Here is a 26,377-nt window from a genome sequence, read left to right as displayed (position 1 = left end):
AGGGAGGGGAGGTTTGAAGTGGAGTGAGCCAGCAGCATGGCCAGAAAGTATTGCGTAGTCTTAGTAACTTTTTGTGTTCCTTCGCAAATTCACAAGTTGGATGCCATCCAGCCTTAATGGGCAAAATAAGGGGCCCGGTTATACTGGAACAGAATGGATGACTAATGGACAGCAAAATGACGGAAATGTTTAATTGCCCCACCATCTTCTGCACCGACTCATACCCTGCTTTAGCGTGGGCGAGTCACGCTGTAAAATGGTTTTAACCTCTTGGGTCTGCAAGCTTGAAAACTTGAGTTAAAGGAGTTCACCACTTTGAGCCCGGCAATTTCGGTCAAACGGCTCCGGAGCTTTCCGCCGCGAGCCCGCAGCTCAAATCACGCACCTCGTCCTGTTCACATCCACGTCCATGCTCCCGGTATCGCCCACCTGCACCCGTTCAGCCGTGGTGACGTACGGTCAGATAAATGACCCCTACGACCCGCGCGGTTACGGGCAGAGGCCTTCGTCCGGCAGTGCACTGACAAGGCACTGTGCGTGTGCATATATATATTCACATTCGTATCCAGCCGCTGCAGATCCAACGAGTTGCCTTTGAAACGCCGGGTCACAGCATGCAGCTGTCACAGCTAAATTAGCCGCCACGTATTAAAATAAGCAGTAATCTGTGCAAACAAGCAAAGCCTGTTGGAATTTCTCGAATCCCGTCTAAAAGCATTCGACAAATAAACCGAGGTAACGCATAAAGGGAAGATTCTGCGGCTTTAACCCGGGGGGGGGAAATGGCAAATCTGAAGAAAAAAAAATTACACTCCAAGAAGGAAAAAATTACACATTGTATGTAAAAATAACAATTAAACAATTACAAATAACAATTAAAGTAATTAAACAATTAGAGTAATTAAACAGAGATTACAAAAAGAAACGAAATGACGAGCAAAACACAATAACATAAAATAAACCAAAAACAGATTCCATAGCGTCGCAAAATGTAGGCGAGGTGTCGTGAATGTGATGACTGCGTCGTAAAATAACTACAACGTTCAAGTCCCTCACTGCTGTCTGGCTAGGTGACCCAGTGGTCAGAAGGTCACGAGTTCAATTCCTGGTGAGGGGTCAACTCGCTCCTTCATTTCTCCATTGTACAATTAAATTACGACCACTTTGGCATACATCACCAGTAGCTATCCCCTGGATAGACTCCCATGGCACGGTTGGCTACGTACGGTGCTAAAGCAGTTTAACGTACATAAGTGCATACGATCCCAAATATAAAGTAATGTGTAATTTCCATCACATGAGCGGTCCCCCCCCTGCTCATTTGAGTAGACAAGCACTTTGAACCACCCTGAATATCCCCGATCTTAGACATTTTTGCCGGGTTGGACTTGGTCAATCGATAGTTGGATATCAGACGGACCAGGAAATACCAGGTAGTGTCGGCTTGGTTTGTGAGGTAGCGAGGAGATGACGGTACAGTGAAGGATTAGTGAGTATGTATGTGCAGAGATTTTAGTGTTATCTCCTAGTATGTGAGGTGGATTTTATCCATTTTCCTCTCATGTAAGCCAAACTAAACAAAAGCTAAACTCCTGTTTATTTTACCAGGTAAGGCCGACTGAGATATATAGCTATTTTTCAGAAGCGACCTAGCCACAAATTATTGCTCAACGAAGTTGCTTACACGTGGACATTGATAGCAGCCAAATACTCTACTCTTAACGCGTGTTCCTAAATGTGGAGGGAAAACCCAGGGAAAAATCCACGCAACCACGGGGAGAACACGTAAACTCCAAATATACAGACATCAGGGTCAGAATTGAACCCACGACCTCCTGTATACCGGGCAAAGCAGTTAACAAATCGCCACCATTGCACCCCGGTGATGGAATTTGACCAAACATCCCAATGCAGGAGTCCCCTGAAAAAAGATTCCTGAGACTCAGCGAGATTAATTACGAGACCACGGTGAAACAACCGCCACTACCGGCACAGCACGGGGGAGGCCTTCATCCAGCAGTGGATTGAAAAAAAAATGGTACGAAATCGTTTATACTTTAGTGTATTTTTAATTACTCGGATTCAAGAATTTTTGCGAATCGTTGTTAACACAATGAACAAACCTATCACGACCACGTGTGCCACCTGTGCCAAAGTCGCCCGTCTGTTTGAGTGCCCGCTGGCACATAGCCGCAGTCGGGCTGATCTTGATTATTGGAACAAGATCGCTTTGTTCGGGGAGAAAAGCCCGTACTCAAACATCTGTAGACTTGACATCGGCCACCCTTAGCTCCCAGGCATTGCTAGAATTCTTGAGGCTCCGTGGTGTGCGGCGCGCACACGCAGACACCACCGCCGGGCTGCGATGGCTCACGCGCGTGGACACGTTGTTTTCATTGCTACTGAACCAATCCCCCTCTGGATCAGCATTCTTCCGAGTCGGATCCCATCCAAGTTAAACTGCTGTTAATCTACAAAAATATACCCTCTCGTCTGTGGCGTGGTTTTTTTTTGTTGTAGTTTTTTTGTCTTTTTTAGTGATGTTTTTTTTATTTCCGTTTGTGCTCTCGTCGTTTTTGTCACGTGATGAAGAGGACGTCCATCTCGTGCTCTCTCTCCCAGACAGCAGTGCGCCCCCCCCCACCCCGTTAGCCAATGATCAATTAAAGGAGTTATCACAGAGCTACTTCTGAGATCTATATATTTTTTTATTTTACCAGGTGACGACCACCGATCTGTGTAGCTCTTTTTTCAGAAGCGACCTGGCCACAAATGATCGCTCAACGAAGTGGCTCATCACGTGGAAATGTGTAGCTGAACACAACATCTAACGAACGTATCTCTTCAAGAGAACCTTTTTTTAGTCAATCTGTACACTCACGAGGGCTGCACCTTCCCACTCGCTCCGCTGCGGAGAAATTTGTCGTCACGTCACGGTGAAACCTACAGATATATTTTAAACTCTCGGAGCTGGAATTAGTTTGCCTAATTATTTTTCGTTGAGTTCCTTCCTCGTATTGCGGGGGTATGGTGGAGTTGATGAGCAGGAGTTTTCAAGGTTCACACCGAGGTTGGCGGGTTGGAGCCCGGTGGGCGGTTCCAGAAGGAGCCTGGTGAACATCTGAAATGTCTGCAGGTGAAGGTTCGAAGCTGCCCCGTGGTCAGCACTTTGAGACTGGTGACTACAGTCGAACCTGTGGGCTACTGTTGACCAAAAGCTCGCTACGCCTGGGAATTCGTTTCTCTTGGGTTACATCATACAGGTAGTGTCAAATATAGTTAGCATTATACCGACACGATCTAACCCAACATAAACTAATTACGAATCATAATACAGCATTGGGCCATGAACGCCCTAGTATAAAATAGTTATCGTTGTTCATTTTAAATGTTTCTTTTATTTCCAATGCAAGAAGAAACACAATGGTTAAAGTTTCAAATAAACACCTGTTATCCATCACATCGGGGCTTTTACAAAATGCATAGCGGTTGAAATCGTCTTCGTTTTTAATTTGATCAAATGGTTTTGTTTCACCTGTGACCAACAGCTCGTGCGTTATAAGCATTGTAAATTTGCAATGATTCTAAGACGAATGGAAGACTCGCCGTTGAGTGAACTGCAGTAGAAGGCACAAAAGCGATGCAATAAAAATGTGAAAGACGGTTACATTACGGGAAACTCATACAGTATTGCGATAATTGTCACATATTCTTTGGTTCTTTCGGTAAAGTCACGTACAGTGAGGGAAAAAAGTATATGATCCCCTGCTGATTTTGTACGTTTTCCCACTGACAAAGAAATTATCAGTCTATAATTTTAATGGTAGGTTTATTTGAACAGTGAGAGACAGAATAACAACAAAAAAATCCAGAAAAACACATGTCAAAAATGTTATAAATTAATTTGCATTTTATTGAGGGAAATAAGTATTTGACCCCCTCTCAATCAGAAAGATTTCTGGCTCCCAGGTGTCTTTTATACAGGTAACGAGCTGAGATTAGGAGCACACTCTTAAAGGGAGTGATCCTAATCTCAGCTTGTTACCTGTATAAAAGACACCTGTCCACAGAAGCAATCAATCAACCAGATTCCAAACTCTCCACCATGGCCAAGACCAAAGAGCTCTCCAAGGATGTCAGGGACAAGATTGTAGACCTACACTAGGCTGGAATGGGCTACAAGACCATTGCCAAGCAGCTTGGTGAGAAGGTGACAACAGTTGGTGCGATTATTCGCAAATGGAAGAAACACAAAAGAACTGTCAATCTCCCTCGGCTTGGGGCTCCATGCAAGATCTCACCTCGTGGAGTTGCAATGATCATGAGAACGGTGAGGAATCAGCCCAGAACTACACGGGAGGATCTTCTCAATGATCTCAAGGCAGCTGGGACCATAGTCACCAAGAAAACAATTGGTAACACACTACGCCGTGAAGGACTGAAATCTTGCAGCGCCCGCAAGGTCCCCCTGCTCAAGAAAGCACATATACATGCCAGTCTGAAGTTTGCCAATGAACATCTGAATGATTCAGAGGACAACTGGGTGAAAGTGTTGTGGTGAGATGAGACCAAAATGGAGCTCTTTGGCATCAACTCAACTCGCCGTGTTTGGAGGAGGAGGAATGCTGCCTATGACCCCAAGAACACCATCCCTACCGTCAAACATGGAGGTGGAAACATTATGCTTTGGGGGTGTTTTTCTGCTAAGCGGACAGGACAACTTCACCGCATAAAAGGGACGATGGACGTGGCCATGTACCGTCAAATCTTGGGTGAGAACTTCCTTCCCTCAGCCAGGGCATTGAAAATGGGTCCTGGATGGGTATTCCAGCATGACAATGACCCAAAACACACGGCCAATGCAACAAAGGAGTGGCTCAAGAAGAAGCACATTAAGGTCCTGGAGTGGCCTAGCCAGTCTCCAGACCTTAATCCCATGGAAAATCTGTGGAGGGAGCTGAAGGTTCGAGTTGCCAAACGTCAGCCTCGAAACCTTAATGACTTGGAGAAGATCTGCAAAGAGGAGTGGGACAAAATCCCTCCTGAGATGTGTGCAAACCTGGTGGCCAACTACAAGAAACGTCTGACCTCTGTGATTGCCAACAAAGGTTTTGCCACCAAGTACTAAGTAATGTTTTGCAGAGGGGTCAAATACTTATTTCCCTCATTAAAATGCAAATACATTTTTTTGACATGCGTTTTTCTGGATTTTTTTGTTGTTATTCTGTCTCTCACTGTTCAAATAAACCTGCCATTAAAATTATAGACTGATCATTTCTTTGTAAGTAGGCAAACGTACAAAATCAGCAGGGGATCAAATATTTTTTTCCCTCACTGTAGGTATAAAATAATATAACAGAAATAAAATAAAAAACATTGTCACATCGTGAACATTATTGTTATAATTATACCGTACCTCACCACGAATAATTAGATCGCAGCAATGCTATTCATTGTCATTATTACTACAATTGTTTTCCCAGGAAAGCCTCAATTATAATTTTGAGGAGGGTCCTGCCAAATTTTCTCAGTGGGGTTTGACATTCTTACATGTAATCCCAAGTCAGTAATTTGCAAGTAGTCTGTCTGCATTAGGATGTATTAGCCAAAATCAGAAACAGAATATATATTTACACTGGAGGAACCCGACGAGCTGTAAAGCTCTTTTTCACAGATGGCCACTAGAGGTGGGTGAGAACGTTACCACAACAAACAGTACAGACACAATAGAAGTGCAACGTACAAGAAAGGTAAACGAATTAACCAAAAACATACAAATTAAATTCTAGATTTGAAGCTTTCGTGACTGCAAGGATCCATACTCTTTGGTTCTATTCGGTAAAGTCACTTAGGTAAAAAAAAAAATCACGACGTTTCGGCCACAACACAAGTGGCCTTCATCAGGTGAAGGGACCGGACTGTCCAGAGGACAAGGACGCGACCTGCGTCCTTGGCTGTCTTCACTCCAACGCTGTCCTCTGGACAGTCCGGTCCCTTCACCTGATGAAGGCCACTTGTGTTGTGGCCGAAACGTCGTGATTTTTTGTTATTTAATTTTTTTACCTACGTGACTTTACCGAATAGAACCAAAGAGTATACAAATTAAACTAAAGCATCCCCATTCTACCAGGCAAAGCCCACTGAGGTTTTAACTTATTTTTCAGAAGCGACCTGGCCACAAATAGACATTTATAGCACTTTACAATTCTGAAGTTTTTGTTTTGCTATGGGAGGAAAACAACGGAGAACCTGAAGGAAACTCAAGAAAGAACACGCAGAAAGGCACCCGAGTCTGGAATCGAAACCCAGGTGATTCTTGCTGCGAGGCAAAAGCGTTCCCGCTGTTCCGCCTCTTCGTTTCTTACTGAAGGTCTGAAACCAACGAAATCCAATCCCCCAACCGCCCATCCTTAAATTTCGGCCCCTGTGCGCTCCGGTCAGCGACGATGCCACCAGAATACAGACACACAAAAAAAAAACGTCGTGCGGCAAATGGAAGGGCAGAGCCCCGCGCTCGTCCCCTCTTGTCAAACAAAGTAATCCGAGGAAGCGGCGAGGGCGGTCAGGGTGAGGACAATAGTGGCCTTCGTAACGACTCGCGTGAGAACACCGATCTTCCGGGTGACGCTCTTACCAAGAGCAGTGTCGGATTAAGCTAGTGCGGGGCCTGTAGCAATATTTTATTGTAAATATGAAAACACAAATTTTTAACTTGCATAGTAAAGTAATTGTATTTTTTCATTTGCTATACAGCCAGATAATACGACAAATCGCTAACCTTAAACACCAAGTCGTTCATAAAAGTTGAAGGCGGTATAGTACTATGGTAATAGAGCAAGTGCAGAATCACTGAACCAGAATTGATATCTTGAAATAATTTAGCGCGGGGCCCTTGAAAGTGCGGGGCCCATAGCTACCTATGTAGCTACTTTTGCTACTGGGATAATCCGGCACTGACCAAGAGGAAGCCCAGCCGTGTTTGTGAATGGCCAAAACGCTGTACGCAGTGTAGTTAGTGGCCGTTAATGGCCGGCCTCACTTCAAACGGCGTAATATCTAGTCGTCGTAATATACAATGTAACGGAGGTTGTCTGGGTTACAAGGTACACTTGGAACACAATTCACGCGCTGGTGGATATTCTGTTTTCATCTGATTGTTGTCGACTCCCCACCCGAGATCCCCTCTGACGTGACGGCCAGGGCCCTGCATTACAATCTCAGTGACCTGGGCTGAAATCGTAGCCATGCCCTCCACCGGTGGCACATTTTAAAACTGCTTATGGACCTCCCATAGTTTCCCACGGTTTAACGCTAAACTGTGTATAGTGTGCGCTATAATCACAATAATCATAATTTATAGCCTCCTGTCAATCCACTCTTTTTGGATAAATAACTCTCCATGCCTTGTCAGTCATGGGAGTCGTTTGGCTCTGCCTCACCGCCCTGGCCAGTGTGGTCTTTCGTAGCGGCGTAGCCCAGGGCCAGTTCAAGCATCACTCACCACTAATATTAGCCACGTCCAGGACTCGAACTTGGGTTCGTCAGGTTCATAAGCGCCGGTGTGCTAACCCCCACAATCACCCACGCGTTGTAACATGCCGTACATTCTCCATGCACGCAATGTAACGTGCGCGCCTGTACGGCATTCACACCGTTGATCCGTAATGCCTTTTGATAAATGTGCGGTATTTATTAGATTCCCAGGACGTGTAACCGTCACAACTTAATGGCTCTTCCTAACCGGACCAGGCAGCAGAGCATTAATCAAAATTTTAGCCCTGCCCCGGTTTAACCTACACTTGGCTTGATTACTGCCATTTATCATTTGTGACACGCACAATTGGATGGGCCAAACTCATGTTTTTGCTTTTCTCGCGCTGTTATTGAGACGGACAGGATAAGCGAACGTCGCGATACCGCAGAGCTGCTTGGCTGACTCTGTGGGGCAGGAGGTGGCAACACGTGACAATCGGACGCAGTGAGAAATCTTTGTTAGCCTGGGTTTGAACCCCCGTAACTAAGGGGCAAAATAACATTTTGTTCACGTAAGTTCAAAAATACATTTCAAGCGTCTTATGTAGGCGAATGTGAAATGTGTGCAGGCCAGAAACGAATTCTAGTTATTATGTATGTATGTGCAAGAAGGTATATTGTATCATAAAATATTACAGGCATGCCCAGCATTTTTAGCATATTGTCTCGTCAAAATCACGTGGAACGCATGTTGAGACATGCTGTTGGGGTTTTGTGGTCTTAAACACTTTTTAGCATAAGTTATTTTGACAGTCCAAAAATATTTTAAAAGTATTTTTTTATCAAACAAACCCCATGACCAACATGGTGCGGGGAGGCGTTGTACAGAAATGGATCGACAAAGTGCTGTAAATGATTACTATTTTAGTATTATTATTTGAACACATATATGTCCAGTGTATGCATGCACCAGAGTGGGAATGTACACATTTAACGCAGGTAATTTAATTTCCACAGTGCGTGGCCTACAGGAATGACTCATATCACGTGATAATTTCTTGGCATCATCGTCATCCAGTTTAATGCAGCCACATGCTTACATTGTGGTGCGCGATGGGCAAGATGACCTGATCATAACTGCACCCGCACATCCCAATGTATCACGGGTTGCATCTCTAACAAATGAAATGTTGACCACTTTCTACAAAGAATGTTTGTCACGGGGTTGTGGATTGTTAAAGTTGTCCAATGTGTAGGGATAACATCATCATCACCATCATCGTGAAAACGAACTTATATTTTGCACAATTCACAACTCATGTCCCAACTTCGATAATTTTAGTTGAGTCACTTGATGGCATGAATATACAACTCGTGTCATCAGGGGACCTCCAACGTCGCCTTTCCGGCAGATGATGTGCCGTTATAATTCCTCACATATTCCTGGGCGACAGTGGGATCTGAATGATTGCACTCATCACTTGGGCCACACAGCCTCCTGTTACCTGCTTTTTTGTGTTTAGTTTGTTGTCTTTCACCTGCACCTCTGATTATCAGGGTTGGCTACGTACGGTACGAAAGAAGTTCAACATACATACCTCTTTTGATTTAAAGCTTTCGTGACTGCAGGGATTCATATTCTTGGTTCTTTCGGTAAAGTCACGTAGAAGGGAAACAATAAAATAATAAAAATATAAAACAATAAAATTCTCACGACGTTTTGACTGCAACACAAGCAATCATCATCAGGTGTGAAAACCACAGCAAGAAAATTTGAAAAAAGTGGCGGTTATTTTTAACGTCGCTCTCGGTGGTGCTAACGTTAAAAATAACCGCCACTTTTTTCAAACGTTAAAAATAACCGCCACTTTTTTCAAATTTTCTTGCTGTGGTTTTCACACCTGATGACGATTGCTTGTGTTGCAGTCGAAACGTCGTGATAATTGTATTGTTTTATATTTTTACTATTTTATTGTGTCCCTTTTACGTGGTGACTTTACCGAAAGAACCAAGAATATGAACATACATACCTCTGTTGTAATTTTCTCCGATTTGATCCCGATTGTGCAATCGGTGTCATGTCTCGAGGCGAAACATCCAACTGGATCTCTTGCAGAGCCCTTCTTGTTAGAGAGCGGCCGCAGAAGTGGCTATCACAGAGCTCAGAACTGCTTCTGAGAACACTTCAAGTGACCTCTGATTTACACAGCAGGCGGGAGCATATTCCCACCAGCCCTGTCACATGAGAATAATGTTTTGTCGTATGACAGTCACCCTGATCATTTTAATTCCTAGAGTTGTGGAATTTAGCCAAATTAAGTACAGAAACATGTTTTAATGCGATGAATTTTTTTTCTGGGGGGCGGGGGGGGACTAATTACTGCTGTCCGGGCTGAGACCATGAACTCACTCCGCTTGAGAACCTGGTTCAATCACTGGCTGCCGCCTCGGCTCGAACCCAGGATCTCGGCGGCGCCAGCTGAGCACTCTGAGCCTCTGACCTCCAGGACAGCTGGCCGCACTTAACGTAGGTAAGGAACGAGGCAGCTGCGTCCTCCCCCCCCCCCTCCGGAACTAAACCCACGACTCGGGACTCGCGCGAATGCAAAGGGTAAGTTTGACAAATGCACGTCGAAGCGAAATAAATAAAGCAATATTGATGTTATAATCATCCGTGGGCCTCGGTTGCACCCCCATACCTCCAGCCGACTCTCCCTCTCCATCACGCCGCGCGGTGCACAGGTGATGTAAACGCAGATTGCCTTCGCAATCAATCACGTGCTGGGCACCACCGTCACGGTGGCGGTGGCCGGTGTAGGTTGGGGAACGCCGTACCTCAATGATGTAGTCCTGCCCGTCTTTCCCGTGGACGGCCTTCACCGCGCAGATGTCCAGGCCGCCAAACATCTCGGCGCACGCGTCCACCCACAGCTGGTACCTGCGGAGCGGGAGCAGATGGCGTTTTAGAATTACGAGAGGGGGGACAATGTGGGGGGTGTTCACCCTGCTCATGTGTGTTTCTCAAAGTACCTTTTCTTATTTTTACCTGTGTTTTTGAGCTAGGAATCATGTCGCTTGTGTGTGTATGTATGTACAGGTGCGCTTCTGCGGCCGTCTGGAATGGTCTGCATTCTGATATTAGGAAGCCACTGGAGCGATGCACTTTTAAATATTGCTTGAAAACTCATTTCTTTAGAAATTATTTTTGTGTTTAGTTTGTTGTCCTGTCCCCGCACCTTCGATTAGCACGGTTGGCTACGTATGGTGCGAAAAAAGTTCAACACATATACTGTACATGTGTCACACGAGAAGCGGTAGCACAGTGATTGGCGCACTGCAACGAACCCGGACAACATTGGTGACGAATATCTGTACCGTTTTTCGGCCTCCCCTAGGTCGACTCAGCCTTAAAAATAAGTACCTGGTGTGATCTTCTTTGGTTCTTTCGGTAAAGTCACGTAGAATGAGAATAAAATAATAAATTGATAAAATAAAATAACACAATAATATTCTCACGACGTTTCGGCCACAACACAAGCGGCCTTCATCAGGTGAAGGGGGCGAGACTGTCTGGTAGGACAGCGCTCCAGTAGGACAGCGCTCCAGCGCTGTCCTACCAGACAGTCTCGCCCCCTTCACCTGATGAAGGCCGCTTGTGTTGTGGCCGAAACGTCGTGAGAATATTATTGTGTTATTTTATTTTATCAATTTATTATTTTATTCTCATTCTACGTGACTTTACCGAAAGAACCAAAGAAGATGAATCATTGCAGTCACGAAAGCTTTAAATCGAAATTTAACCTGGTGTGATGTGTAAACTTTAGCACTAGGCAGACAAAGGCGGTCAGGCCCTGGTGTTGTCCACTCATCCCCTTGTGTGCCATGCTGACATTATTAGGTACTCGCTAACAGCACTTGCTCCAACAGTCTGTTCAAGGCTATCCGGGAGATCTTTGTCTTTCGGCGTCACACATCCAAAGACGGAGGCTCGTGGGAACTGGTTGCGCGATGGTTCATTTGCGCACTGCGCTGTGATTCTTGCCACCTAAGTTCGATTCCCAGCCGCGACTAACCCCGGTGGTGAACGAATGAACTGGTCCTGGCCTGCCCGAGGTTGACACGGCCTTAAATATGGGTACCTGATGTGATGTGTAAATATTGGTAATGGGGAGACAACGGTGGCTGGGGCACAGTGCTGGCCACACCACCGCCAACGTGTGCCGTTACCGGCCTTCACAGGTGCTCGCTAACGGCACGGTCAGGGGCTACAGGGCAGAAACCCTGTCCAGGCTTTTAGCTTCTCGAGATGTGACGAGACCGACCGCATTGCCGGGCAATCCTGTCATTACTCTTTGGTTCTATTGGGTAAAGTCACGTGGGTGAAAATAAAATAACAAAAAATCACTGTCATTGCCTGTACGTCGAACTTCTTTCGCACCGTACGTAGCCAACCGTGCTGATCGGAGTTGCTGGCCGGCGGCTTATGCCGCACATAAAGTGATAATCATAATAAACATGAACACAATTCATGAGCAGACGGAGAGGAGCGTGAACCGTGGCCATGCTTGGATTCGTTTCCTGCCCAAGAGTTTCGGCGGCTGAATGGGCCCGGCACGCACAAAAGCCCCTTGGGTGATATTGACTCGTCTGGTGGAAATTCGCAATGCGAATTTGTTCTGGGCTCTTCAGAAACACGGAATGTTGGTTTCGCGTCACGAGTCAGCGGCGTGGATCCCATCGCAAACAACGGTGGTGGGGGGGGGGGGGGAAGAAAAATACAATTAGCTTGCGGAGAATTAAAGCTTCTGCATGCTTCCAGCCTATTTAACGTTTAATACACACGGGGGGGGGGGGGGGGGGGATGGAAAACAAACTTAATTTTTAACGAGTTCCCAAACCTACGATTCTGTGTGACCAACTTTGCACATGCGTCAACAGCTATTGGTAATGGGGAGAAATGTATAATACACAAATATGTCTATATTCACACACACACAGATAAAACATTTTGTTTCAGAACCTCTACACGTCTCCCACCGATCTAAAATGCACTCGTTGCATTATTTAGCTCCCTCTGCTCTGTAATGTACAGCCATTGCTTTGACAGTATTCAATGTCATGTTAAGAAAAGAGTAAGCCGGTCGTTATATTTGGTAACCTTCGAACCCCCGCTTGGCTGTAAAATTATTCAGGAATTGTCTTGATTGCTGGCACGGGCGCAGAGGCACGAAATGTTATTCCCCAATTTTACATATTGAATGGAAGCTGCAGATAAATCAACTACCAAGGTGTGCAGTAAGAGTTCAAACGTAAAGTACTTTAATTTGCCACGTGATTGATCGTTTTAGTCCGAACACAGCTTCCCCCCAAATCAAAATGTAAGGGGCCCCTCGTGACTACAAGGGCTCCTGCATTGTGAAGATGAACTGTTGGCAGTTTATTTCGCAAAATGAAACACTAAATCTTTTTTTCTTTATAAAGGCCACTGGATCTGCAGGGATAGTATTGGTGTGATTTAAAAATCTTAAAATCATTCTAAGTGTTCTTTATAATGATGCCATTTCTTCCCTTGTTTATTCATTTTAGATTTTGATTGGTAGCAGGGTCTCCACTTGCTTGGTGTGTACGTGTGTGTTGGCCTTCTTTCGTGCCGTACGTAGCCAACCGCTTATATGGGATTTCGCCCTTATATTATAATTTGTGTACATCGTTGTGGGATACTGTTGGCATGACTGACGCTATGCAAAACGAAAGCATTCTTATTATATATTTTTAATGAACTCCACTGCAATGCCAGGTGTATTTTTTTGCGGGTCGTGCCGCGTGCTGTTCGGCACGGTGTCCGACGTTTCGCGCCACGTGCTGGGAGACTTCTTCAGCTCCTTTCTCAAAGGTCCCCAGGTCGCGGAGCAGGACGTGGAGCATGACGCCGAACAGCGCACGTTGTCAAAGCCCCGAAACGCACCGCAGATTGGCACGCAGTGGGTACCAAGTCTATTAAATTTCAACGCACGGCTTGGCGCACGCGGGGGGCACTTTTTCGCCTTGCTAAAAGGGGAAGACAGAATGCCGTAATGTGTCAAGGGTTAAATGCAGCGCACGAGCACTGGGGCAGAGCGTCACGTCTCCCTTGCACAGTGGGCCTCTGTTGAGCAGATTGGAGCACATCGCATCACGCCACTATTCTTAGAAGAAGAAGAAGACATACTGCCCAGAACTCTTGTGCACTCCTGACATTTTTCTTCTGAATCTCGGCAAATGTCTCGTGCACAATCGTAACAGAGGACGTTTGAAAGATTCCGGTGATTTGAGGGGGGGGGGGGGGGAGCCAAAAAAAAGCCGGAACGTCGATCAAGTTTTTTTTCTCTCCCTTTCGCTTTTCTCCCTTCGCCTCGTTCAGGGGAGCCACACAATGGCCGGCCCTGTCTACATCCGCGCGAGTGCGGGGGACAAACAAAGTGACTCGGGGACGTGGGGAAGGATGATCCACTCTGCGAGACTTTTTGCTCTCTGACGTTTCCCGAGCCGCCGCTGGCTTCCCGACAACATTTTTAATTTGCGATAAAACCGTTCCACGGTGTTTCTCTGTTTGCGGCAGGAAGCAACGCAAAACCGCACCGTCCCGTGTGTGTGTATGCACGTTGGACTTCTTTCGCACCGTACGTCGCCAACCCGTGCCAATCGGCGGTGCGGGGGAAGAACGACAAACCAAAGCACACACAAAAATGAAATCGGTGATGCCAAAGGAGGGGCGGGAAAGGTATATTGCTATCCCCGTCGTTTGGCAAACTAGTGGGGGAAAACTATCGACTTTAGCCTCCCCACTAAGTTTTAGGTCCTCACAGTAAAATGTGCGTGTGTATCATGAATGCGAACTTTAAAATAATACCGAGGCAGCTCCGAAAATGAGGCAAAGCATCATGCAACACTTCACGAATAATGCTTCAAATAAATACGAGGTGCTATTTTCACGTTATTCATTATCTGTATACTATTTTGATTTGAAGCTATATACACTCCTATTCTTGGCAATACGTTCACAAGCTAAATGCCAATGTTCAGGTCTGCGATCTACAGTGATGTATGGCTTTTTAAATATGGTTTATTTACGGAATAAGTCAATGGTTTGACGCGTACATTAAGCTGAATATACCATGGCCATCTGGTCATCAATCTAACACAGCAGTATGTTACGAGCATTTCTGCCTTACCATGAAAGGTGGACAAATCATTTATATCTGAATCACCGTCTTAATTGGTTGACGTACTACCGCATTAAACTGCCACATCCTTGTTATACCGACCATTGCGCACATCTTTCAAGCGTCTAAAAACGGTGCGTCCAAATGCGCGCTTCTGCCCATCTTTCGGCACGTGAACGGCCTTTCCACGGGTAAAAGTGAAGCAAAGATTCAAACCCCCGTCGCTCGAGGGTTCCTCATCTTCTATCTCCTATTGGCCGCAGCACCTTCATGTAGACACGCTGCCTTGTTGCTGCTTGCCATCTAGCACGACTTTCCCTCATTCCTCTTCATGGCCCCCAACACCCACCACCCCCCCCCCCCCATGCTCCCCCATCCCAGAGTCCGTTAGCGACCTCCACGATTCCTCCGTCAGATCGTGGGGATCAAAGTTGCTCGGCCCTCGTGCTCAGAGCAGAATGCTCGCCACGTCAGATAAATGTCTCGCTGAGTTAAGGGGCAGGCGACGCTTGCGTTAACTCCCCAGAGTTTCTTTTTTTTTTTTTTGCTCGTTGACAAATCCACGATCCGCCAAATTAAAATGGCACGGTGCCGTCAAAGCGTTGCCCACTCCGCGTGCAGCCCTCCCCCCGCGAGCGTTAAAAGTTACGGCGGCTTTGAGGACGCTTCGGCGAAGGAGCTAAATGACAAACAGCGGGAGGAGCGGGGAGGTTGGTGGCGGGGTGGCTACTCGGGACACAGCCAAGTTGGCTGCGTGAGGCGTTAAACAAAATGAGCCAAGGTGGAGCGTCTCAAAGGCAGATGAAGCAACCCGTGATTCGTGAAAAAATATCAGCTTAAGTTCAAAGTATAATAAATATCACAAGCCAATAACATTCAAAAGCCAATTTATCTCTTTCTGCCCTCTCTTGTCTGCATCTCTCTTCTCTCATCTCATTTTCAATTTGTTTTGTAGATGTCTTAAATCTCACTTACATTTATGACATTAAGATCGACCCGTTGCTGATCACCGCTCTTCCCCCACCCACCTTTCCCCCCTTCCCCATACAATAAAAGAGGACTGCATCAGTAAGCTCATATCTATATCTCTTCTGTCATCTCACCAGGAGTTTGTAAATTGAAAGTGGGACCCCCAAATATATATTATGCTTCGGGCCCCTATTGGACAGGCACCACCACTGCATCGCCACACGGGGGAAAGACGGGACATGGGAATGAATACTGATCCGCGCTCCAGAGCAGTGTGAATGCCAGTGATGTCCCTCGCATATACGCCAGAGTTTTTTTTTACGGCAGCGGTGTCGCGAGATTTATTCGTATTGATTTTCCTAATGCCTTGCTGGGGGGAATGCTGTAGCGCGGTGGAGAGCCGGAGAGCCCAAGAGGATTTGTGTTGCCACCGGTGGCAGAGGAATGCAGCAGAGAGAGAGAGGTCATTGATTATTCGGAAATCCCTCACAAAAAAATGTAAAATACCCAATCACTTGAGTGAGAAATAATGAGAGCACAGTTCGCTATGTACAGTGGGAAAGAATATCATTATGCATACGTAAAGGTGCAGCCTTGAAATGACTTCCTCATGGCACTGCTGCTGGAAGGACCTCTGCTAGAGAGAGCTCTCGAGAGTACATCCACAGGGTTATTTTTGCCTACTCTTCCATGCTGGCCAAAAAAAATTATTGTAAGAGGCGGGTCTACCCCACCACATGCCACCTGCCGATCGACTCACTCTGGTGAACCCATTCAGACTGCTGGGTGGACAGACGAGACGGGGGCATTTGAGAAAAACGCTCACCGTTGTTTCATCTGCCATGCCGGGAATTTTTTTTATTTCACCAGGTAAGGCCCACTGAGCTGTATAGCTTATATTCAGAAGCGACCTGGCCACAAATGATAGCTTAACAAAGTGGCTTATCACGTGGCAATGTATGTCAGCCAAATACTCTAAACGCATGTTTCCAAATGTGGAGGGAAAAATCAGAGGACCCGGAGAAAGATCCACGCGACCACGGGGGTAGATCATGCAACAAAAAATGTCCACGTGATAAAGCCATTCTGTTGGGCTTTTCATTTGTGACCGGGTTAGCTTCTGAGAAAGAGCTACAGTAAACAGCTTAGTGGGGGCCTTACCTGGTCAAATAAATGCAGTTTAATGTGCGAGTCCGGTGTGGTAACCGTTACACCACGAAAGCATCCCCCACACATGGGTCTCCACCCACAAACGACGCGCTAATAATGGCTCACACACCTGGTGGACCTGCCAGAGGACTGAGATTGAGTGTGCGAACATTGGTGGCTGGGGATTCTGTAATTAGGGGCACGCGCGTGCACCAGCAACAGCGGCCTGGCCGGCTCCTTGCGATTGATATCGCGGTAACGACCCGGCAAAAAAAAAATACCCGTGCATCGCTAACGAGCCGACCTGCGCGTGTTTTTTTTGTTGTTGCAATCTCAACGCGTGCGTGCGCTTGTAGGTATCGATGTGGGGGACAGCGACGCTGTCTTTGCTTGACACGGGGGAAAGCCCTCAGATTCCCCTAATTCTACAGCAAGCAAGACAAAAGATTCCCCGTGTAGCCTTCGCAGACTGCAGGGGCAAGTGCTGTTAGCGAGCACCTGTGGAGTGCCGGCACACTGCACGAGGGGGCGGGTGGCCAACACCGCACCCGGCCGCTTTTGTCTCCCCAGTGGCGATGTTGACACACCGCACCAGGTGCTCATTTGAGGCTGAGTCGACCTAGGGGAGGCCCAGGACCGGCTGAGATAATCGTCACCGGTGTTGTCCACGAGCGGGAATTGAACTTGGGCCGCCAACACACGCACGTTTCGTCCGGACTGTCCACACGACACACGTGACAATGAGCGCAATGCCATCATCGTCGTTTTTCAAGCGCCAAGCGACGTACATAAATGTGTAACGCGCGTCATTTCACAATTATGTTAAGGATTTGCAGGAAAAGGAAAGTGGAAGTGGAATATGAAAAAATGTGCGGTGTTTCTATTGCAACTGTATATCATCATTTGTTTCCATTTTTATGGAATGTTAATAATTACGTGGGACCGTTGACAAAACTAAAGTGGGCTCGGGCAGGACGCGTCGCCCGATGGGACGATGGTGGAGACTAACGGTGGACCGGCGGTGTGAGCACAAGCGAGTGGAGGTCCTCCAACGGAGATGGAGTGATGGAATCGGCTCGTGTGCAGGAGCTGCGCGGATTGTTGCAGCGCGAAACCGCAAGATATGCCGACGGCTTGGGAAGGCCTTCATCCAGCGGTGGATACACAGTGGTATTTTATTGTACAAAAACGAGAAAAACGTAATCTATTCATGAATAAATACGCATCCTATCTCTCATAATGCCCCACAGCTTTCTGGAGATGCGATTGCACTCAGATGTTTACAAATCCATATTGTATTGCTCTGCTCAGATATCTATTTGCATTTAAATATGTGTCTCGGTTCGTCCAATTAAACGCGTAAGTGCCAGCGTACGGGCCCACCTGTCGCTACGCAGTGGTGCAGAGCGAAAGACGCACACTCCTCAATAACAACAGCCTCGCAATAGCGGCACATCTAGAGCAGGTTACTGATTACAGGAAATGGCTCAATCGGAGCAGCAGAGACACAGAGAGGCAGTTATTTGTAAGGCAGCGTTTGCTAACGACGGATGCGTTGGGGTTTTATTTTGCTACGCGATTCCCGTCTGCAGTTACGTGCGCGAGAATACAGCAGCCGTGCCAAAGGATATTTCTGAATATTTGGGCCACCCCACCGTCAACTTTCTCAAAATCGTACCGGGAGGTGTAATTTTCAAGATCATTATCCACGTGGCTTCAGAAGCTACGGGCTGGCTCATTTGTGGCACAGGTTTAATGGTTTCGACAAATACTGTCGCGTGAAACTGAATGTGCCAATCTCCGCCATCCCCCAATGCGGATAAGAAAATAAATTCGGTTCAAGTGAGTCGGTAATGCATCGACCGTTTTCTATCGGCATTTACTCCCCTGTCAAGAAAAGGTGTCAAAATACAAAAAAAGTGGAATTACAGTCCTAATTTGGTGACATAATATGCCGAGGCAAAAAGCAACGTCACGGTTAGCACGGCTGGCTACGTACGGTGCGAAGGAAGTTCGACATACTGTGTTGATGAGGACCTCCCCATGCCGTACAGGCCGCCGGGGATAGTTGACCACACTACACGACGCTGGTCGATGTGGATTGGTGAAGATGGGGATGCGTAGAGATGTTTGCGCACAGAAAGTACAGTAAAACAACAGATTTTTCTGCACTGCACTCAGCTGACAACATAGTCCCGTAGCAGCCTATAACACCTTTTGTTAATACAGGCTGGTCAACCATCCACGCACTTTAAGAATAGGTTTTTTTTGCCCTTTCTGGCAATAAAACAGGTGTTAAGATATTCTTGGTTCTTTTGGTACAGTCACATAGAAGGGAAACAATACAATAATAAAAAACAATAAATTGTATTGTTTTATATTTTTATTATTTGATTGTTTCCCTTCTACGTGACTTTACCGAAAAAAACAAGAATATGAATCCCTGCAGTCACGAAAGCTTTAAATCAAAATGTAGGTGTTAAGATGTTCAAACACCAAACAGACGCTTTTTGCAAGGAGTCATGCCTGCATTAACCTACAACACGTTGTAGCTGCTCACCCCGAGCTATGAATGCCCTGATAGTGGCAATGTCTTTGTGCTGTGTACGCCTTTTGGCGTCCTCTGGTCTAACACTGATTGAGACTAGGCCCTAAAGAAGGCTGTCTCTGGTGTCGTCCATTTAGTTTCAAAGACAATGCATCATCATATACTACCGGAGCATGTTTTTGTTTGCACGTTCACCACAAGTACTGTGTGTGGTTAATGCAGACATGACTGCTTGCAAAAGGATTCTGTTTGGTGTTTCAACATCTTAACACCTGTTTTATTGTCAGAAAGGGTAAAATCTCTTCTTATACTTTAACACTGTCAAGAAAGGTCCCATGTCATCCAAGCACTGTCTGGACTCAAACCTGCGTAGCTTCTGAGCTTGGGCACATGCTGAGTAATTTAACCCGTTCCCAAGTGTCTGCAAGTTGCAGGGTGGGTGTCCCGTTCGCCGCCGAATCTCGGAACGCGCAAGCGGTTCGGCATTAATTTTATTTAGGGAGGCGTAGCGCCGTTGTTTTTAAAGACATCGTACTCGCTCGCCACAGAGAAAAGTAGCGACACGACCGCATTCTATGATATAGCTGGCGCCAAACTGTGCCTCACGCCCGGCTGCTGCGTGGCCTTGTGGGAGCCTCGGTACCAATAAAGTTATTTTTATTTTATGTTTTCTTCACGATTCCGTTCCGATGACGTGCACGCTCCTATAGCCTTGCTGAGTTCATGAACTGCGTGCTAGTTTCTTTGTCTGCTGTACTATAATGTAATGCTCTCGGCCGGTGGCATCTTCGCATTGCCCATCTTGAGGGTCTGTGTTTAGCATCTGCGACAACATAAAAAGTAAAGACTTAAGTTAAAAAAAAAACCCCTAGGTGCCACGCGCACACAGACGGCGCCGTGTTTTTTTTTTGTTCAGGCTCCTTCCGGCCGTTTAACGTTTTTTTCCTGCTTTGCGAGCGCCAATTCGGCCGCCCTCACTCCGCCGGTTTTTTTGGCATCGTCGGTTGCGAAAAAACAAGCGGACGAGATTGCTCCCCGTGAGTGAGCTCATCAAACAAGCGGACGAGATTGCTCCCCGTGAGTGAGCTCATCGTGCCGCGCGTCCCACCACCCCCCCCCTCCTCCAGCGAGCGTTTGCAAAGTTCACTCACTTCTCCGTCATGGCGATTTGTTCCAGCATTGCCGAGCCCGTGTTGGCCTTCCAGTTCCCCGAGATGGAGGTCCTCCTGGGCAAAAAGACACGGGGTCAGCTGTTTTCACTCACTCAAGTCCCAGTTCGTTCGTTCGTTCGTTAACACGGTGACGACGCGCAGATCGTTGGTTGGGATTCTTGGGGATTCTGTAAGTGACCACCCCCCCCCCCCCGACCAACCCCATCGAAGGTTCGGACAGCCAAACTAAAGCAAAGTAATGCCGCGCAGACATTCACATACACAGCACGAGGGACGGCAGTGAAGTATGGTGCAACATTACAAAACAATTACTTTGGAAGAGAAGATCATCGTCAATAATGATCAATCCATTGATGAATGAATGGGCCTTCCCAAGCCACCTCCATCTCCTCACAGCACTGTATGTATGTTGAACTTCTTTCTCACCGTATGTAGCCAACCGTGCGAATCGGAGGTGCGGGGGAAAGACAACAAACTTAACACAAAAAGCAGTTCTAAAGAATTGAGTTTTCAATCTAGATTTAAAAGTGCATACATACATACAGAGAGGTTTTGCTCGTTTAAAATCAGATGTAATAAGTCACATTTATGTTACCAGCATATAACAGCAGCATTGCTGTTGTTGACACTACCCCGATTACACATCTTATCTAGTATATTTAGTATCGCAATTAGGTATATTTTTTGTTTGAAACAACAGCTAAGCCTCTTTTAACACTAATTACATACAGCAAACAGCAGATCTTGAGTCTATATGCAAATTCTTCATAAATATTTCCCCGCACATTAAAAAGCACCACGGGGCATATCTACGGGAGCATTGTTGGTAAAGGCGTAGCGCTGTCATTGCTCGCTCACACCACTGCTGGTGGAAGGACCGCCACTAGATGGAGCTCTTGAGATCCCCCTCGAGAAGGTATTTGGTCTACTCTTCCACGCAGGCCAGGCGTCGTGGAAGACGTGGAAGTTAGCCACACGTTACTGCACCGCACATGACCTACCGATCAACTATCTGTGGTTGAACCCATTTACATTTCTGGTTGGACAGAGGCAGTGGGGGAGGGGCGCTGGTTAAGAAACTCATGCCGTTGTTTCAACCGCTGTGTCGAGCGATGGATTAAAAACGGCGGCGACCTCTGGGTTTCAAGGCCGGTGTGCGGACCATTGCACCGTGACCTCTGGGTTTCAAGGCCGGTGTGCGGACCATTGCACCGTGACCTCTGGGTTTCAAGGCCAGTGTGTGAACCATTGCACCGTGACCTCTGGGTTTCAAGGCCACTGTGTGAACCATTGTACCGTGACCTCTGGGTTTCAAGGCCAGTGTGTGAACCATTGCACCGTGACCTCTGGGTTTCAAGGCCACTGTGTGAACCATTGTACCGTGACCTCTGGGTTTCAAGGCCAGTGTGTGAACCATGGCACCGTGACCTCTGGGTTTCAAGGCCAGTGTGCGGACCATTGCACCGTGACCTCTGGGTTTCAAGGCCAGTGTGCGAACCATTGCACCGTGACCTCTGGGTTTCAAGGCCAGTGTGTGAACCATTGCACCGTGACCTCTGGGTTTCAAGGCCGGTGTGCGGACCATTGCACCGTGACCTCTGGGTTTCAAGGCCAGTGTGTGAACCATTGCACCGTGACCTCTGGGTTTCAAGGCCAGTGTGTGAACCATTGCACCGTGACCTCTGGGTTTCAAGGCCAGTGTGTGAACCATTGCACCGTGACCTCTGGGTTTCAAGGCCAGTGGGTTTCAAGGCCAGTGTGTGAACCACTGCACCACGGCAGCATCCCACGTACCAATAAGTACCAAAAAAAATATGCTCTGGCTTACTGTAAAGTGTATTTTTCCCCTCCCAATGTGGAATGGCTTGCCAGCAATCCGACAAAAATGTTTGCAATGTGTAGGTCTTGGGTGGGCGGAATGCGCGTGGAAGAATGCGCTTTTCTTTTATTGCTACGATGACGCATGGCCCAGTGGCACGGCTGCCCTGTTGTGCTGAAGCTGGTTTTCCCGTCGTTTTATTTCAGAGTGTAAATTAAAATGTGTCCGCGTGCATGCGCGATGACTAATGCACGTATGGCCTTGTAGAAATGAAGCGTAAAAAAATTGGCACGAACAAAAAATGTTGTCGTGAGGAAAAAATGCTTCAATGTCTTTTGTTGCGTGGCAAAATCACATTGGGATCAAAAATGAAATAATGAGGTAAATTAGAGCAGGCTGAAGTGCTTTTGAAAAACTGAACGTAAGTAATGCCAATGTGTGTATGTAAGATTAACTTCTTTCGCACCGTACGTAGCCAACCGTGCGAATCGGGAGGTGCCCAATGAAGACGGTTGCTAATCAGCGTTATAACTCCCGCTATGATGTTTGGATCAGAAACATGGAGACGGACAAAGTTGAACGAATGTCGAGAAGTGCTGCTCAAAGGAAGCGTTAACGGAGAGGTGCACGCTGGGAATTTTACTCGGACCTGAAAGAGTAAACGGCGTGGTCCAGTGAACAAATGCGTGCTAGAGAGACCACATTGACTGTTACGAAAAGTTAAGCGGGCTTGGGCCAGGGGACGTCACGAGGTGGATGAGGCAGCATTGATGGGCGAAACGGGTGATGGAATAGCGGCCAAAAGGAGAGAATGCGTCCCGAGCGGACGGCCGCCACGGAGATGGAGGGATGACATAGAGGGGTGTGAAAGGGATGACATGGAGCAGTGGTTCTTAACCTTTACTGCAGCCTTGCCACCCTTTGGTTCTCAATCATTAAAACATACACATGTACAATACTCATACATACATAGGGGTTGATGAAACAAAGTCATACTTAGGTGACCGTGCTTCATTTGCGTTTCGATTATTTACCTTCTTTATAAAAATCTGGCCATGTCTCTCACCCCCAGGGGGTGCGTGAACCCCCATGTTAAGAAGCACTGACACAGAGGGATAGAGGGATGACATTAACTCGTGCGCAGAACTGAGATGAAGGCCTGGGTAGGCCTTCAGCAGTGGATAGCCAATGTCCCATGATGGTGATATGGATGACAATTCAGTAATGATTACTAACAAAATACATATATCTGCTGTGTTTATCTATCTCTGTATATTTTTTTTACCATTGGTTATTCTTCCATTGCTCCAAACACTATCGAATATACAGGGTGACCCAATTTCAAAGCACTATATTTCACGATGGCAACATGTTACAATTACACAAAAAGTTACAAACGGTTTAATAAATTATCAAGTTTTACTAACGATTTTATAAATGCTCTACGTGCCCTCCACCTGCTGTACGGACAACATCGAGACGATAGTTGAATTCGTCCCAAACGCCTCTCAAAGTGAAGTCTTCTTCCACTGAAGTCACCGCTGCCGTCATTCTGTTTTTGAGGTCATCCAGATGGGTCGCTAATGGTGGCACAAAAACACGGTCTTTGACATATCACCACAAGACAAACTCGCAGGGTGTGGTGATGTCTGGGGGTGATCTTGGGGGCCAAGAGTGTAGCGCCAGGTCTTGGGGTCCCGTGCGACCAGTCCAACGTTGAGGCAGTGTTGTCTTGCGAATGACTAGGGGCTATTTGTGCGCTGGGAGAGGCATCTAGCGGTAATCATTTGAAACTCTATGCCCCACCCTTTCAAGTGGTAAGAGTTTCATTCATGGGCCATTCGTGGTTGCAGAGATATAGGGATTTCAAATCGGGTCAATTATTTTGAATCACCCTGTATATTTGCATTTTGAGCCAATGTTTGTGAGTTTTGTCAGTGGTGCAGTATTTCAAGCTTTTCCTCTACAGCACTGCCATACCAGTCCCGGTCTGTCACTTTATCCATCACTCATTCACATTTTGGGGAGGGGGGAATGTCTTCGGATACATTAATTAAATTAGCTGTACGTGAAGGCAAAACAACAATGATAGATCATCAAACCAACCCCTGGCACCTCCGATTAGCACGGTTGGCTACGTGCGGTGCGAAAGAGGTTCAACATACATACTGCCTATCGACTAACACTACCCATAGACACAACACTACCCATAGACTAATACTACCCATAGACTCAACACTGCCCATAGACTAACACTACCCATAGACTCAACACTACCCATAGACTAACACTACCCATAGATTCAACACTGCCCATAGACTAACACTACCCATAGACTAACATTGCCCATAGACTATCACTACCCATAGACTAACACTACCCATAAACTCAACACTGCCCATAGACTCAACACTTCCCATAGACTAACACTACCCATAGACTCAACACTGCCCATAGACTAACACTACCCATAGACTCAACACTGCCCATAGACTAACACTACCCATAGACTCAACACTGCCCATAGGCTAACACTACCCATAGACTCAACACTGCCCATAGACTAACACTACCCATAGACTCAACACTGCCCATAGACTAACACTACCCATAGACTCAACACTGCCCATAGACTAACACTAACCATATACTCAACACTGCCCATAGACTAACACTAACCATAGACTCAACACTGCCCATAGGCTAACACTACCCATAGACTAACACTACCCATACACTCAACACTACCCATAGACTCAACACTACCCATAGACTAACACTACCCATAGATTCAACACTGCCCATAGACTAACACTACCCATAGACTAACATTGCCCATAGACTATCACTACCCATAGACTAACACTACCCATAAACTCAACACTGCCCATAGACTCAACACTGCCCATAGACTAACACTACCCATAGACTCAACACTGCCCATAGACTAACACTACCCATAGACTAACACTACCCATAAACTCAACACTGCCCATAGACTCAACACTGCCCATAGACTAACACTACCCATAGACTCAACACTGCCCATAGACTAACACTACCCATAGACTCAACACTGCCCATAGACTAACACTACCCATAGACTCAACACTGCCCATAGACTAATACTACCCATAGACTCAACACTGACCATAGACTAACACTACCCATAGACTCAACGCTGCCCATAGACTATCACTACCCATAGACTAACACTACCCATAAACTCAACACTGCCCATAGACTCAACACTGCCCATAGACTAACACTACCCATAGACTCAACACTGCCCATAGACTAACACTACCCATAGACTCAACACTGCCCATAGACTAACACTACCCATAGACTCAACACTGCCCATAGACTAATACTACCCATAGACTCAACACTGACCATAGACTAACACTACCCATAGACTCAACGCTGCCCATAGACTAACACTACCCATAGACTAGCACTGCCCATAGACTAACACTACCCATAGACTCAACACTGCCCATAGACTAACACTACCCATAGACTAGCACTGCCCATAGACTAACACTACCCATAGACTCAACACTGCCCATAGACTCAACACTACCCATAGACTAACACTACCCATAGACTAACACTACCCATAGACTCAACACTGCCCATAGACTAACACTACCCATAGACTCAACACTGCCCATAGACTCAAGACTACCCATAGACTCAACACTGCCCATAGACTAACACTAACCAAAGACTCAACACTGCCCATAGACTAACACTGCCCATAGACTCAACACTGCCCATAGACTCAACAATTTGCACTTGAAGTTTAGACTCAACACTGCCAATAGACTTAACACTGCACCTCCAATTAGCACGGTTGGCTACGGACGGTGCAAACGAAGTTCAACATACATGCATACTTACGTCACAAGAATAAACGGCGTGATCTAAACACCATTGAAGCCGCAAATCATTCGAAGCAAAAATAATTAAGCGCTTATGAAGGAACGGCTGCTTGGCATGCACGTAAAGACCACCAAGCCATTGGCAGTAGCGACACGGC

General features: G+C 46.5%; 1 protein-coding gene across 1 annotated transcript in view; it reads right to left on the bottom strand.

Moving 5' to 3' along the window:
- The window catches only part of LOC116947499 (synapsin-2-like), a 146,224-nt gene that overhangs the window by 16,423 nt on the left and 103,424 nt on the right, over window positions 1-26,377 (bottom strand). The window contains exons 8-9 of the mRNA XM_032963314.2: window positions 20,493-20,567; window positions 10,309-10,411 (exon numbers count right to left, since the gene is read on the bottom strand). Of these exons, the coding sequence (XP_032819205.1) occupies window positions 10,309-10,411; window positions 20,493-20,567 (178 nt within the window). The remainder of the gene's footprint in view (window positions 1-10,308; window positions 10,412-20,492; window positions 20,568-26,377) is intronic.

The sequence above is a fragment of the Petromyzon marinus genome, chromosome 30 (assembly GCF_048934315.1).
Source record: "Petromyzon marinus isolate PM22_M1 ecotype Great Lakes invasive population chromosome 30, UKy_Petmar_22M1.pri1.0, whole genome shotgun sequence".
NCBI lineage: Eukaryota > Metazoa > Chordata > Hyperoartia > Petromyzontiformes > Petromyzontidae > Petromyzon > Petromyzon marinus.
This window is presented reverse-complemented; position numbering and strand designations above follow the sequence as displayed.